Source organism: Salmo salar, chromosome 26 (genome assembly GCF_965601325.2).
Source record: "Salmo salar chromosome 26, fSalSal1, whole genome shotgun sequence".
NCBI classification, from domain to species: domain Eukaryota; kingdom Metazoa; phylum Chordata; class Actinopteri; order Salmoniformes; family Salmonidae; genus Salmo; species Salmo salar.
Window position 1 is genome coordinate 2,372,205 of NC_138316.1, and position 14,658 is coordinate 2,386,862.

General features: G+C 42.6%; 1 protein-coding gene across 2 annotated transcripts in view; it reads left to right on the plus strand.

The window, feature by feature from the left end:
- si:dkey-220o5.5 (actin filament-associated protein 1-like 2) overlaps positions 1 to 14,171 on the plus strand; it is a 97,179-nt gene extending 83,008 nt beyond the window's left edge. For both annotated transcript variants that reach the window (XM_045708449.2, XM_014174854.3), the window contains 7 exons: positions 4,889 to 5,100; positions 6,444 to 6,553; positions 6,816 to 6,936; positions 7,402 to 7,480; positions 12,021 to 12,187; positions 13,104 to 13,214; positions 13,374 to 14,171. In XM_045708449.2, the coding sequence (XP_045564405.1) occupies positions 4,889 to 5,100; positions 6,444 to 6,553; positions 6,816 to 6,936; positions 7,402 to 7,480; positions 12,021 to 12,187; positions 13,104 to 13,214; positions 13,374 to 13,400 (827 nt within the window). In that variant the 3' untranslated portion in view covers positions 13,401 to 14,171. The remainder of the gene's footprint in view (positions 1 to 4,888; positions 5,101 to 6,443; positions 6,554 to 6,815; positions 6,937 to 7,401; positions 7,481 to 12,020; positions 12,188 to 13,103; positions 13,215 to 13,373) is intronic.
- Positions 14,172 to 14,658: the final 487 nt, after the last annotated feature.

The following is a 14,658-nucleotide window of genomic DNA, read 5'->3' on the forward strand; positions in this document are numbered from 1 at the left end:
TAGCTCATCAGTTAGACATGTATTTCTGTAGGCCTAATGGGAGCTTGTGTGCACACTCAGGACGCTTTTGTTGAGGGAGCAGTCAGAACCCAATTGAGTGAGACAGAGGTGAAAGGAATTTAGGAAAAAGAACTGCGTGATGCTTGGCTTGGTTTCATTCTTATGTCTGGCAAATACAGGCCTATGGAACACTAGAGTCAAAGCAAATGTACGTTGTCTTCAAGACAAAATGTCAATTTTTGTTCTAAGCACAATTCACCAGAAATGTTTATGATCTCTGGTTAAAGATCGAGTTTTGACATCTGTTGAGATTCATGCCCATCCCTACCTCTGACATGTTTGAACATTTTTACAACTTGTCTCAGCAGCATACATATGTGATGCAACAAGCGTAGAAATAGCTTATTTGGACAATATTAATTACCAAGCAGAGCTGTTTTATCAAGGTACAAATATCCTGTGCTTTTTAATTTTGAGTATAGGCATACAGACACAGCTTAGCTACATTGTAACTACGAAGTTATCACGTTTGAGGTATGACCCAGATGCAGACAGAGTTGAAGACACAAAAGTTTATTCCTAATAGGAGCAGGCAAACAACAGCTCAAGGCTGGCAGGAGTCAATAATCCAGAGAAGGTATAAAGTGTCCAGAACGGCAGGCAGTCTCAGGGTCAGGGCAGGCAGAACGGTCAAAACTATGAAGTACTAAATCAAATTTCAAATCAAATTTATTAAATTTTTTTCTGGCTGAAAACAGGAGCAGAAAAACAGGCAGGAGCAGGGAAACAAATGCTGGTAGATTTGACAAACAAAATGAACTGGCAACAGACAAACAGAAAACACAGGTATAAATACACGTGATAATGGGGAAGATGTGTGACACCTGGAGGGGGGAAGAGACAATCCCAAAGACAGGTGAAACAGATCAGGGTGTGACAGAAGTGGGGCAGCAGGTAGCCTCGTGGTTAGAGCAACCAAAAAGTTGTGAGATCAAATCCCAGAGCTGACAAGGTACAACTCTGTTCTGCCCCTGAACAGTTAACTCCCTATTCCTAGGCTGTCATTATAAATAACAATTTGTTCTTAACTGACTTGCCTAGTTAAATAAAATAAAAAAGTGGCCATGGCTGTGCTTGCATATGGGGCTCAGCCAGGACTGTTACTTTTTGTAAGTGATTTATCCGATTGATGTTGGGAAAATATATGGCAAAAATGCTAAATGGAATTAAAACAGCTTGGGGAGAAGACAAATTCACAGATTGAATCATGTAGTATTAAGCCATGGTTTTGAAAGGTAAAGTGAAATTAAAACATGTTCTCGTAGTGCACGCAGCTCAAATTATATGTGACATCCCCCTCAGTGCATCTCCTCCTCATGGACTGCACCAGATTTGCCAGTTCTTGATGTGAGATGTTACCCCACTCTTTTACCAACGCACCTGCAAGTTCCCGGACATTTCTGGGGGGAATGGCCCTAGCCCTCAACCTCCGTTCCAACAGGTCCCAGACGTGCTCAATGGGATTGAGATCCGGGCTCTTTGCTGGCCATGGCGGAACACTGACATTCCTGTCTTGCAGGAAATCATGCACAGAACGAGCAGTATGGCTGGTGGCATTGTCATGCTGGAAGGTCATGTCAGGATGAACTACATGAGGGAGGAGGATGTCTTCCCTGTAACGCACAGTGTTGAGATTGCCTGCAATGACAACAAGCTCAGTCCAATGATGCTGTGACACACCGCCCCAGACCATGATGGACCCTCCACTTCCAAATTGATCCCGTTCCAGAGTACAGGCCTCGGTGTGATGCACATTCCTTTGACGATAAACTCAAATCCGACCATCACCTCTGGTGAGACAAAACCGCGACTCGTCAGTGAAGAGCACTTTTTTCCAGTCCTGTCTGGTCCAGCGATGGTGGGTTTGTGCCCATAGGTGACATTGTTGTTGCCGTGATGTCTGGTGAGGACCTGCCTTACAACAGGCCTACAAGCCCTCAGTCCAGCCTCTCTCAGCCTATTGCGGACAGTCTGAGCACTGATGGAGGGATTGTGCGTTCCTGGTGTAACTCGGGCAGTTGTTGTTGCCATCCTGTACCTGTCCCGCAGGTGTGATGTTCGGATGTACCGATGTCTCCCTGTAGTGCTGTCTTAGGCGTCTCACAGTACGAACATTGCAATTTATTGCCCTGGCCACATCTGCAGTCCTCATGCCTCCTTGCAGCATGCCTAAGTCACGTTCACGCAGATGAGCAGGCATCTTTCTTTTGGTGTTTTTCAGAGTCAGTAGAAAGGCCTCTTTAGTGTCCTAAGTTTTCATAACTGTGACCTTAATTGCCTACCGTCTGTAAGCTGTTAGTGTCATTAATTGTTTATGGTTCATTGAACAAGCATGGGAAACAATGAAGATCTGTGAAGTTATTTGGATTTTTACGAATTACCTTTGAAAGACAGGGTCCTGAAAAAGGGACGTTTCTTTTTTTGAGTTTATAAAATGGACATATCTATTTAATACAGACAAGCTCAAAACATTACTATTCATTCGAAATGTAAAATTACCCAATGGATCATGATACTTTTTTGGTTAAAAAAAAGTGGGGGTGCAAAAACATACGTTTGCACCCTTATTTTGAAAGTGGTGATGCAGCGGATCCGTTTGCTCAGCCGCCTATGGTAGCGCTGACTACCAGGAATTTTGTGTATGTAGCACTGTTTAAAAGTAGGCCTACTCGCTGGCATTTGAGTCGCTGTCTGTGGTGTTGAAAGTCGCCTGTTCGTGCATGGCAGTTGCGTGGGGCACAAGCTATTAGGGCCTGCGAATGTGTGTCTAATGGTTGCGCTGCCTGCTTGCTCCTGTTTGATGGTTGGTTGTGATTGTTTGTTGTCTTTATGATCATGTAAAAAACATGAGCTGGCGCACACCCAGAGAAAATAATTTGATGTAGAGGTGCTGACTAACGGCGAATAAACTATAAGCTATAAAAATAAAGAGTTGCATTCTCTATATATAAACTCCCAGTAATTTATTGGGTAAATCACCAATGTTTCGGCATCATTGTGCAGCGTTTTTGCATCACTGTGCACAGTGATTTCCCGAAACGTTGGTGATTTACCCAATAAATTACTGGGAGTTTATATATTGAGCGTGCGACTCTATTTTTATAGCTTATCTTTGTGATCGTGTCATACCGATAAACACCGAAAGTGCCTACCCGGCCTCAGACCTTACCGCACGTCACTGCTGTGAAGATAGTGTGGTATTGTTAACCTTGTTTGGTCTAGCTTTAAGTCATAACAGGCACGTTGTTGGTGTAATACTGGCTCATTGTGAACAGGGGGTTCCTGGGGAATTGGATTGTCAACTTTTGCACCATTAGAGTCTGAAGGTGTCCTCAACAGGTTAGCAAACTCCATGATCTGTGCTAGGCCAACATAAGGGGAGAAAAGAGATGCTAATTATATTTAATTATATTATTATATATTTTTTTGCAGTTTTTTGGGGGTACAAATTTGGTGGTTTTAGATATAGGTGTCACGTGTGCTCCCTCTCCGGCTTCTAGGTCACCAGGCTGCTCGTTATGGCGCACACCTGTCACCATCGTTACACGCACCTGCGCGTCATCACACACCTGGACTCCATCACTTCTTTGATTACCTGCCCGATATATCTCACTCCCTTTGGTTTCTTCCCCAGGCATTATTGTTTCTGTTCCAGTGTCATGTCTGTGTGTTGTTCGTGGTATCTTGTTTTGTATTACGTTATGTTTATTTATTAAAACACTCACTCCCTTAAAACACTCACTCTCAGCGCACACATTACAATAGGCTATGTCTGAAGTGACACCCTATTCCCTACATAGTGCACTACATTTGAACAGAGCCCTATGGGCCCTGGTCAACAGTAGTGTCACGGATCCCCCCGGTACTGCTGCTCATTCTGTGCACTAGTTCCGGAGGTCTATGTCACTGCCCTCTAGGTGTCACTGAACTGTTTGATTACGCACACCTGGTACACATTCTCCCTGATTAGTAATTGTATAAGTGTGCCTTTTCTTCACCTTTGTATTGTCAATTATTGTTCCCATTTCTGTTGGTATTGTGAGTTGTTTCAGGTTTGTGCTGCATCATTTGTGTATTACGGGACCCGTGTCATTCTATGAGGTTTACCCTCGCTCTTTTGTTTGGGTACATCCCAGTGTTTTGTATACATGTTTGTTTTGGGTGTATTAAAAACCCCTATTATGTATTCCTGCGCCTGTCTCCAAATCCTTTATTCCAGCGTGACAAGTAGTGGACTCTATAAGGAATGTGGAGCCATTTCAGAAACAGCCATAGGCCCTGCCCAGCTTGTTTGTAGCCTTGATTGTATAATTAAATAACTGGGGATAGAGAAGGTGATGGAAGTCACACCACATACATGCAAAGCTACCTTTTCATGGTGACTTATTTTCAATGTCCATTGATTTGGGTTTGAACTTCATGACTAGAGAACGCATAATGGCCAAAGAAGTGTACAAACCGTATGATATTGTCATCTTTGTGTAAGCGTTTGACTTCAGACCAGGTTGAAATTGCCCACCAAACAGTTTATTTCTGTTGTCAATGTGTTCTTTTTCCGCCCTCTGTCTGGTAGCCTGCTCTGTCTGGTAGCCTGCGCTGGATCTGTTTGTGCTGTCTTGCTAACTCCTGACCATAGGCCTTAGTGCCAGACAGTCCTGACCATAGGTGTTAGTGCCAGACAGTCCTGAACATAGGCATTAGTGCCAGACAGTCCTGACCATAGGCATTAGTGCCAGACAGTCTTGTCCATAATAGTTAGATGATAGCCTGGTCTGGCATGATCTCAAGACTCTCGTGACCTTTGACCCCATCCCTGTTTGGGCTGCAGGGTTCCTGAATGTGCTGATGAACTGCCAGTGGCAGAGCCTGTTGTGCCAAGTACAGGACGGGGTGCTGAAAATGTTCCGAGACGAGGGCTGTGAAGAGTGCCCTCAGTACACGGTACAGCTGAAAGGCTCCCAGGTTCGACCGGGCCCCGACACACCTCAGGCCTACCGCATCACTGTGGTCCAACACGGAGACCAGGTGGCAGTACTGGAGGTAAGGGCTCCGGGGGTGAAGTTCCCCCTAGGTACAGACAGATCAAGGATCAGCTTCCCCTCCCCCTATCTTAACCTTAACTATTAGTTGGGGAAATGCAAAACTGACCAAAAATCAGTGACTATGGGTAACGTCACCCTTTCTCCCTGGTAAGGATATAGACAGACTAGACTCTATGCAGAAATAAGGGGTCAGGAATAGTTCATGGATCACTATGACTTTATTATATTTATTTTATAGTAATTTAGCAGATGCTCTTAGCCAGAGCGACTTACATGCTGACCACACCGCTGGCGTCGCACGCATGCAAAATAAATTTAAACATACATGTTATTCAATTATTGCACCCACACTGCTCGCACGCGCCAACGAGTGTCTGCATTGCCAAGCGCTAAAATATAAGTCATTTCTATTTGTGACGCTGAACGTGGTGCAAGTCCTGCCTCTTCCATCTCCTCATTGGTTTATAGGAGCAGATACTCACGTGCCAGCTTCTCATTGGTTATACCCACATGGGTGATTGAAAGATGAACTGAGTTTGGTCGGTCGTCGTGGTAACTATGAAAGTTAGATGCCAATCGCCATATAAAGTCCAAAGAAGAAAAAGCCTGGAAGGAGGAGAGATGACTAGAAACGATTTGGTTGACCATTTTATGTGTGGATTAATTGTCAGAGTAGAGGACCTTGTGCATTTCAGGTAAAACAACAACTCAACGTTTATATCCCAGGACAAATTAGCTAGCAACAGCAAGCTAGCTAAATAGGACAAATTAGCTAGCAACTGCATGCTAGCTAGAAAAATTGCCATACATTTTTTTATTATTTTTGACCTGTCCTCAAATTAATATAATTGGTTGTGTCGTGATCACGCTTAGCGTGGGGGGACAAAATCAATTTGCATGGCAGGTTTGGGTATGTTGTGACAGGTGAAATTAGGGTTGTGCCTTGCTCAAGGGCAAATCAACAGATGTTTCACCTAGTCAGCTCGGGGATTCGAACCAGCAACCTTTCAGTTATTGGCCCAACACTCTTAACCGCTAGGCTACATGCCAATTCATTTACCCTAGTGTGGTTAATTTAGATCATGGTGGAAAGACATTTCACACTCTTCAAAAACTCAAAAGAAAAGCTTGTTATTATGCGATCACTACCAAAAGCGATCCAGTTATTTCCCACAGGTTCATATTCAACATGAAACAAGTCAAAACTCCAAAAGGGAGCTGTGCAGGATCAAAATTGACCAATTCATTCCTGGAACAGAGCATTGTGTGTTGTTGAAACTCCCCTTCTCCGTCTTCTTTCTCTATCCCTCTCTTTCTGTGTTCGTCCATGTCTCTGTCCAGGCCAGCTGTGCAGATGAGAAAGAGCAGTGGTTGCAGCTCCTACAGGACGGGAGTGTAAGCCAGAATCAGGCTGACTCTCTATATGACTCAAAGCCCGCTGGAGCCCTCAGGTAATAAATGTTTATGATGATCACTAGATCCCTTGGTTTGGATCTACAAAACAGTATGTATCAAGCTCCTCAGAGTAGGAGCGCTGATCTAGGATCAGCTCTCCCCTGTCCATTTAATCTTATTAATTGTGATCTAAAAGGCTAAACTGATCCTAAATCAGCACTCCTATTCTGAGACACTTGATACATACGGACCCAGAACTATGTTTTTTAATGCCTATATAGGGCTACTTGGTTAAAGTTTTTTTTCCCCTACCATCAGTGGTTTGAAGGAGCAAAGGTTCCCAACCTCAAACATGTACATAGATGACCCCTTTCACCAGCACAGTGGAAGCGGCCGCTCACAACCCATCTACTCCAACACGGCCATACTGGAGCACATGGTACGGCCCATTCTCGGGGTGGGGGGGTGATATGTTGTATATGGATTTTTTTTTAAATGATGTTCTGACTTAACTCTTTTGCTCCTGTTCTCTTGTGTGAGATTGGGATTCAAACCAATGCAGGTTAATGAACTTTTAAAGGTGCTTTATGCTTGAATCTTGATTTTATGAATGCGATCTCCACAAATGTCTGGGAAATTGCCTTTAGAAGTCAATTGTAGTGCACAGTTTGTTATTCTTTGTTGGTTTGAATTCTAGCCTAAAACATTGTGTGTCCAGGGTCAAGAGAGAATTTGTACCTTCAGACTTGAATAAGGACACAGTCAGGTGATGGTCATAGGCGTACATTTCTGTTTGTCGTAAACTGTACAGTTGACAACAGTCAAAAGAAGCCAATGTGATTTTGATGGACCTAATGTTAGCTGTTGATATTTCAACGGATTTCCTTTGTTTTGCTCTCATCAGTTCCAGAATTCCAATAACGTCGCCAGGGGAGACTCAGTGTCATCGAACTACAGCAACACTGATATCTTTAACAACCACAGTAAGTCAGATTCAATGTTCACCCCTTCAGATGTTCCTCTGTAGGAGACACCACAGACATACCAAATCAAATCAAAGTTTATTTGTCACGTGCGCCGAATACAGCAGGTGTAGACCTTACAGTGAAATGCTTACTTACAGGCTCTCACCAATAGTGCAAAAGAGGTATTAGGTGAACAAAGGTAAGTAAAGAAATAAAACAACAGTAAAAAGACAGGCTACATACAGTAGCGAGGCTACATACAGACACCGGTTAGTCAGGCTGATTGAGGTAGTATGTACATGTAGGTATGGTTAAAGTGACTATGCATATATGATGAACAGAGAGCAGCAGTAGCGTAAAAGAGAGGTTGGCGGGTGTTGGGTGGGACACAATGCATAGCCCGGTTAGCCAATGTGCTGGAGCACTGGTTGGTCGTCCCAATTGAGGTAGTATGTACATGAATGTATAGTTAAAGTGACTATGCATATATGATAAACAGAGAGTAGCAGCAACGTAAAAAGAGGGGTTGGGGGGAGAGGGGGTTGGTGGGGACACAATGCAAATAGTCCGGGTAGCCATTTGATTACCTGTTCAGGAGTGATTCACTGGGTGATGCACAGTGCCCCGCGGTCAGAGGCCGAGCAATTGCCGTACCAGGCAGTGATGCAACAGGTCAGGATGCTCTCGATGTTGCATTTGGCCATTTGGACATATCCTGCAATTGATCAGGCACTAGACCAGGGATAGGCAACTTTGATGGGGCTGGGGGCCACAAAAAAACTGAACTCATCATGAAGGGTAGCTGGCCACTAAACTAATTTAGCAATCTAAAAAATGTTTGCTGACATGGGCTAATTGACTATCAGTGACTGACATAACAAGAGAAAAACTGATGATACACAACCAAATTTTGAAATTGCACCTTGTGTATTCTACTATTCTAACTTGCAACAGTAAGTTGAGACCTCGACTGAGGGCCTTCAAAAGGGGGGCGGGCCGCCAGTTGCCCATCCCTGCACTAGACTATAGTCAAATCAAATAAACATTTATTGGTCACGCACACAGTTCAGCAGATGTTATAGCGGTTGCAGTGAAATTCTTAGCTCTTAACAATGTAGTAAAAGTACACAAATAATAAAATACAAATTAAAAAACACAACAAGAAATCAAGAAATGTCAGAACGAATCCAATTAACAAACCAAATAGCACTGTAACAGAAATCCAAATGCAATCTATACGTATATACACCGGATTAATTTAGACAAGATATGCTAAGAATGATATGTACAGCAGTAGATATATTAGATTGAGCTGTGTCCAGTAATAAATAATATTTGGTGTGTATAAACAGTAACTAAAATGCAATGCAGAAATATTAGAATGGGCAATGTCGAGAATACAGTATTTGACTAAAACATTTAAATGTGTTAACCTTCGCAAGGCTGCCAGCCCAGACGGCATCCCTAGCTGCGTCCTCAGAGCATGCGCAGACCAGCTGGCTGGTGTGTTACGGACATATTCAATCAATCCCTACCCCAGTCTGCTGTTCCCACATGCTTCAAAAGGGCCACCATTGTTCCTGTTCCCAAGAAAGCTAAGGTAACTGAGCTAAATGACTACCGCCCCGTAGCACTCACTTCCGTCATCATGAAGTACTTTGAGAGACTAGTCAAGGATCATATCACTTCCACCCTACCTGACATCCTAGACCCACTCCAATTTGCTTACCGTCCCAATAGGTCCACAGATGACGCAATCGCTATCACACTGCACACTGCCCTAACCCATCTGGACAAGAGGAATACCTATGTAAGAATGCTGTTCATCGACTACAGCTCAGCATTTAACAACATAGTACCCTCCAAACTCGTCATTAAGCTCGAGACCCTGGGTCTCGACCCCGCCCTGTGCAACTGGGTGCTGGACTTTCTGACGGGACGCCCCCAGGTGGTGAGGGTATGAAACAACATTTCCACCCCGCTGATCCTCAATACTGGGGCGCCACAAGGGTGCGTTCTCAGCCCTCTCCTGTACTCCCTGTTCACCCATGACTGCGTGGCCATGCACGCCTCCAACTCAATCATCAAGTTTGCAGATGACACTACAGTGGTAGGCTTGATTACCAACAACGACGAGACGGCCTACAGGCAGGAGGTGAGGGCCCTCGGAGTGTGGTGTCAGGAAAATAACCTCACACTCAACGTCAACAAAACAAAGGAGATGATCGTGGACTTCAGGAAACAGCAGAGGGAGCACCCCCCTATCTACATCGATGGGACAGTAGTGGAGAAGGTGGAAAGTTTTAAGTTCCTCGGTGTACACATCACAGGCAAACTGAAATGGTCCACCCACACAGACAGCGTGGTGAAGAAGGCGCAACAGCGCCTCTTCAACCTCAGGAGGCTGAAGAAATTTGGCTTGTCACCAAAAACACTCTCAAACTTTTACAGATGCACAATCAAGAGCATCCTGTCGGGCTGTATCACCGCCTGGTACGGCAACTGCTCCGCCCACAACTGTAAGGCCCTCCAGAGGGTAGAGAGGTCTGCACAACGCACCACCGGGGGCAAACTACCTGCCCTCCAGGACACCTACACCACTCGATGTCTCAGGAAGGCCAAAAATATCATCAAGGACAACAACCACCCGAGCCACTGCCTGTTCAGCCCGCTATCATCCAGAAGGCGAGGTCAGTACAGGTGCATCAAAGCTGGGAACGAGAGACTGAAAAAGGCCATCAGACTGTTAAACAGCCGTCACTAACATTGAGTGGCTGCTGCCAACATACTGACTCAAATCTCTAGCCACTTAATAATAAAAAATTGGATGTAATAAATGTATCACTAGTCAATTTAAACAATGCCATTTTATATAATGTTTACATACCCTACATTACTCATCTCATATGTATATACTGTACTCTATACCATCTACTGCATCTTGCCTATGCCGTTCAGCCATCGCTCATCCATATATATATATATATATGTACATATTCTTATTCATTCCTTTACACTTGTGTGTATAAGGTAGTTGTTGTGAAATTGTTAGATTACTTGTTAGATATTAATGCATAGTCGGAACTAGAAGCACAAGCATTTTGCTACACTGGCATTAACATCTGCTAACCATGTGTATGTAACCAATAAAATTGGATTTGATTTCAATACACAGTACAAAACCCCATGTCAAAATGGATAGAATTGCAGGAAATTAGCTTCCGGACTAGAGTGAATGCTATCTGAATAGAAAATGTGTATAGCAGTAGTTATATAGGATGAGGTTTGACTGGAATACAGTTTTTACAAATAAAGTGGGTAAAACAGTATGCAAAAATTATTCAAGTGAACCAGTGTTTAATGACTCTATGTACATAAGGCAGCAGTCTCTAACGTGCAAGGTAGAGTACTTGGTGGTAGCCGGCTACTAGCTGGTACCGAACACATATAGTATTCCACATTTCAAATGCAAAGAGACATGAGGGTTTGCCTAGATTTCACATCAATATGTACTTTAAGACCAATTTCTGTCCAATCTCTTTGCCACTCCATCTGTTATTCAGACCGGGAGCCAAATAGAGAATTAAAGATGTTTGTAGGAGTTTATTCCCCAAATCTGTGCAAAAAATATGATTAGGGAAGAATATGTAACTTTGGATATTATTATCATTCTCCTGCATTAAAGTTTTTGACTTTTAAGTGAAACAATTCCACTACATCTGGCTTGCATTATAAACGTGTCTACATAATGATATGTTATAACAGATTCTCTGAACAGAATTTTCCATCATCCCATAGTTTTATGTTGCAGTTGCGTGCTGTTGCATCAATGTAAAACACTACACAGACACAAATGCATAACGCTTTATAATTATAGTGGTGGGAACACGGTTACTCTGGTCTACTCCCCCCCCCCCCCCCCCCCCCGTTTTTGTTAAGTTTGAGCAGTTTAGTTAAAGTAGAAAAGTCTGGGACTACTTCATATAACACCCCCAGGCTATGGGTTATTGAAGTGCTGAGGCCTGAAGATATAGCCTGTTACCAGATCTGTTTGTGCTTTCAGGCCAAACATCACAAGGAGTTGACATGGTAGCACAAACAGATCTAGGACAAGGCTGCTGAAGACAAGGCTGCTGGGACATGTGAACACTGCTGAAAAGAGTGTGCAGGCCAGGAGGGAATGTACAGCCACAGTTACTCCAGCTCTTACTCACTGTTAAGAAGTGAGCTTGGATTCCTTCTTGGAGTTGTGGAGGGAAATGCTCCCATGTGCTCGGATTTTGGAGAGTGCTGATGCTAAGCCATCGTTTCTGGTGGTTTGGTCATGGAAGCAGGATCTAGCCTCATGGCAGAAGGTCAAGGCAAGGGCCTCTTAAAAACACATATCATGTTTTCCTCTCAACAAAACTGCCATAATTCGAGTCTTTGGGACAAAGTTGAGTTCCATCTTAAAATTTGGTGCTATAACTAACTTCATTCATTGTTAGTAAAAAAAAAAAAAATTGTCTTTAACGTAGGTATTTACTGCAGATTTGTGACAGTGACTGCTCTGTAACAGGTAGGAAATCGTGTGAGGTGGAGCGGGGGGTTCAGAAACTGGACTTGACCGGGAAGAGAAGGGTACAGCTGAGAGCTGGGTCAGAGATGAACCTCATCACTGCAGGGAAGACCGCCAAATGTACCTCCTTCAGACAGTCTCTGGCATTCTGTACAGAACGGGCACAGGTAACACAACTCTACGCTGCCACCCACAACCCTGTTATGCCATCCAGAGGTCTTATCCCTGAAAATATCCAGGGCCCATATTCATAAAGTGTCTCAGAGTAGAAGTGCTGATCTAGGATCTGGTCCCACATTTCCACATGTCCATGTAATCTTATTCATTATGATCTAAAATGAAGAAGAAAAATATCTGAGATCAGCACTCCTTCTCTGAGAAGGTTTGTGGCACAATGCTGCCACTTACTGTTCAGAATGCTCAACACAACACTAGTGTGTTAAAGTGAAAATACAAAAGGCTTCATAATGTGACATGGTATCCAAACAGAATTTGTCTAATTATTAAGGTGACTCATTAATAAATCAGGGGGAAAACTTCAAGGAAATGTTTAATCTTTTCTCCAGTTGTAGGTTGGACACATTTTCTCCCTTTATTCCATTCTTGTCTAACATAATGTCTGTGTAAAATGCCTTTCCCCCTCATTTGTACAGATGCCTGTGTGTTGAGAAGCAATTAGCCTACAGTGCACATCAATAGGCTATCCCCCTCTTTAGATACAATGACCAGAGGGCCAGTTCAAAGATGAGGCCTTTGCAATCATTAGCCTCAAATAAATCATTTTCCTACAGAGCTTGAAAGGGTTCTTTGGCTGACCAAAGTTGTTTGACACATTGTAAACAAATCCGACTCAACAATACCAATCTGCATATCAGAACTTGGTAAGCTCTAGGAAGAAGAAAAATGAATCACCTGCTACTACTCTTCTTACCAGCATGTCATTGTATTGGAGTATGTGTTTTATATCCTCTTGGCTGGGTCACTTTGATATTGTGGTGGAGTTGGCTACTGTGGCCCCCATGCTCCTGCCACCATGGGTCTTTTCTAAGGTCTGTGCTCATTTTATTGGCTTTGTCTCCACAGGGTGGGTTTTTCACTCCACTACTGCGAAGGACTGCCTCTGCTAAAAACTCACTGAAAAGAGCCCCCTCTGCCCTATTTATTGAGCATGGCAAGGTGTTTCAGAGAAAGAAGGTAAGTTTTGGCCTAAATGGTCTGAAAATCAGAGAAAAGGAATCATCACTCTGCCCCATTGAGATAATCATATCAAGACAATTAAATTAAGGAATATAAGTAAGTATAATTGTTCAATTAAATGTACCATGTGTTCTTTTTTTCTCATTATTTTTGTAGGAGTGGGAGACAATGCCTTCTACTTAATACTATACTGGTTGTTTCGGTAACAATTATCTTGTATACGTTTCCTATTTTCTACCAAACATTTTTGTCATCAGAAATGTCATCCATCTTGATGATAATACAATACAATACACTATACTTGCTTCCCAAATGGCACCCCTTTCTCTATTTAGCCCATAAGGGTCTGGTGAAAAGTAGTGCACTATATAGGGAATAGGGTGCCATTTGCGACAGGCCCTTAGATAAACAGGCTTGTTTCTCCATTAAAACAGAGGCATTAATAAGAGATTCCTGTGAGGGTAATTCAATTGAAAACCTTGTAAAGCCTGACTCAGGAATTCAGGATTGTCTCTCAGTTTGAGGTGTAACACTTTCATTGTTTTTCTGTCTTTCATTTCTTAAAGAACAATTTGTATTGTCTAATTTGTCTATGTATGTATTGCAATTCATCAGACTTAACTTTGCACTGTTTTCATCACTAATTGAGTTACAATAAATACACAATGTTGAAGTCATGAAAAATACATTATATATGGATATGAATTGAAGTCATGTTCACCGTATACAGTCCTGTGGTATAATTTAAACATATCTTTTTATAAAGTGTTTTTACCATTACATTTTTACTTAGTATCACTGAGATGTTTTACATTCCTGAAATATGTTGTGATACAGTGACATCTATTGTAATGTTCCCATGTTTTTATTAATAGACTTTGTGTATTAAATTTTAGGTTGGCCTACTATTTGCTGTAAACTGATAACTGTGGTAATAAAACAGTAATTAAAGCATCTGTGTTTGCTCAAAGTGTTTCTGGGGGGAAATGTTTTGGATAAATGTACATTGTGGAAGTGTAGTTGATGGTTTCTCAGTGTTGAAGGCAATCATAAAAAAACTGTTAACAGTTAGTTGACTATCAGATGACTTCATGTAGTAAACTGGTAATGAGAAAAATAAGTGTGTATAAACCATCTGTAAACACTGTATATTATGATTCTGCTTAACAATGTGTTAATGCCAGGTAAAAGAAAGTGTGATTTGTCTGGAAATCATCTTCTGAGGCAAGTACCTTTGGGAGTACACATTACCCCCTAGTCAAGGCGAGCAAATGACTGACAAGAACAACAACATGGGTCAGGACTCCCTAAAAACACGCCATTTTGATACAAGTGACCCTAAACATTTAACAGTTCTTCTAACCTGATATGAAAAAGTCATAGCTTTATAGAAGTGGAGTGTTATTAGGGAATCTCAGTCAAGTCAGTGTAACCGATGTGA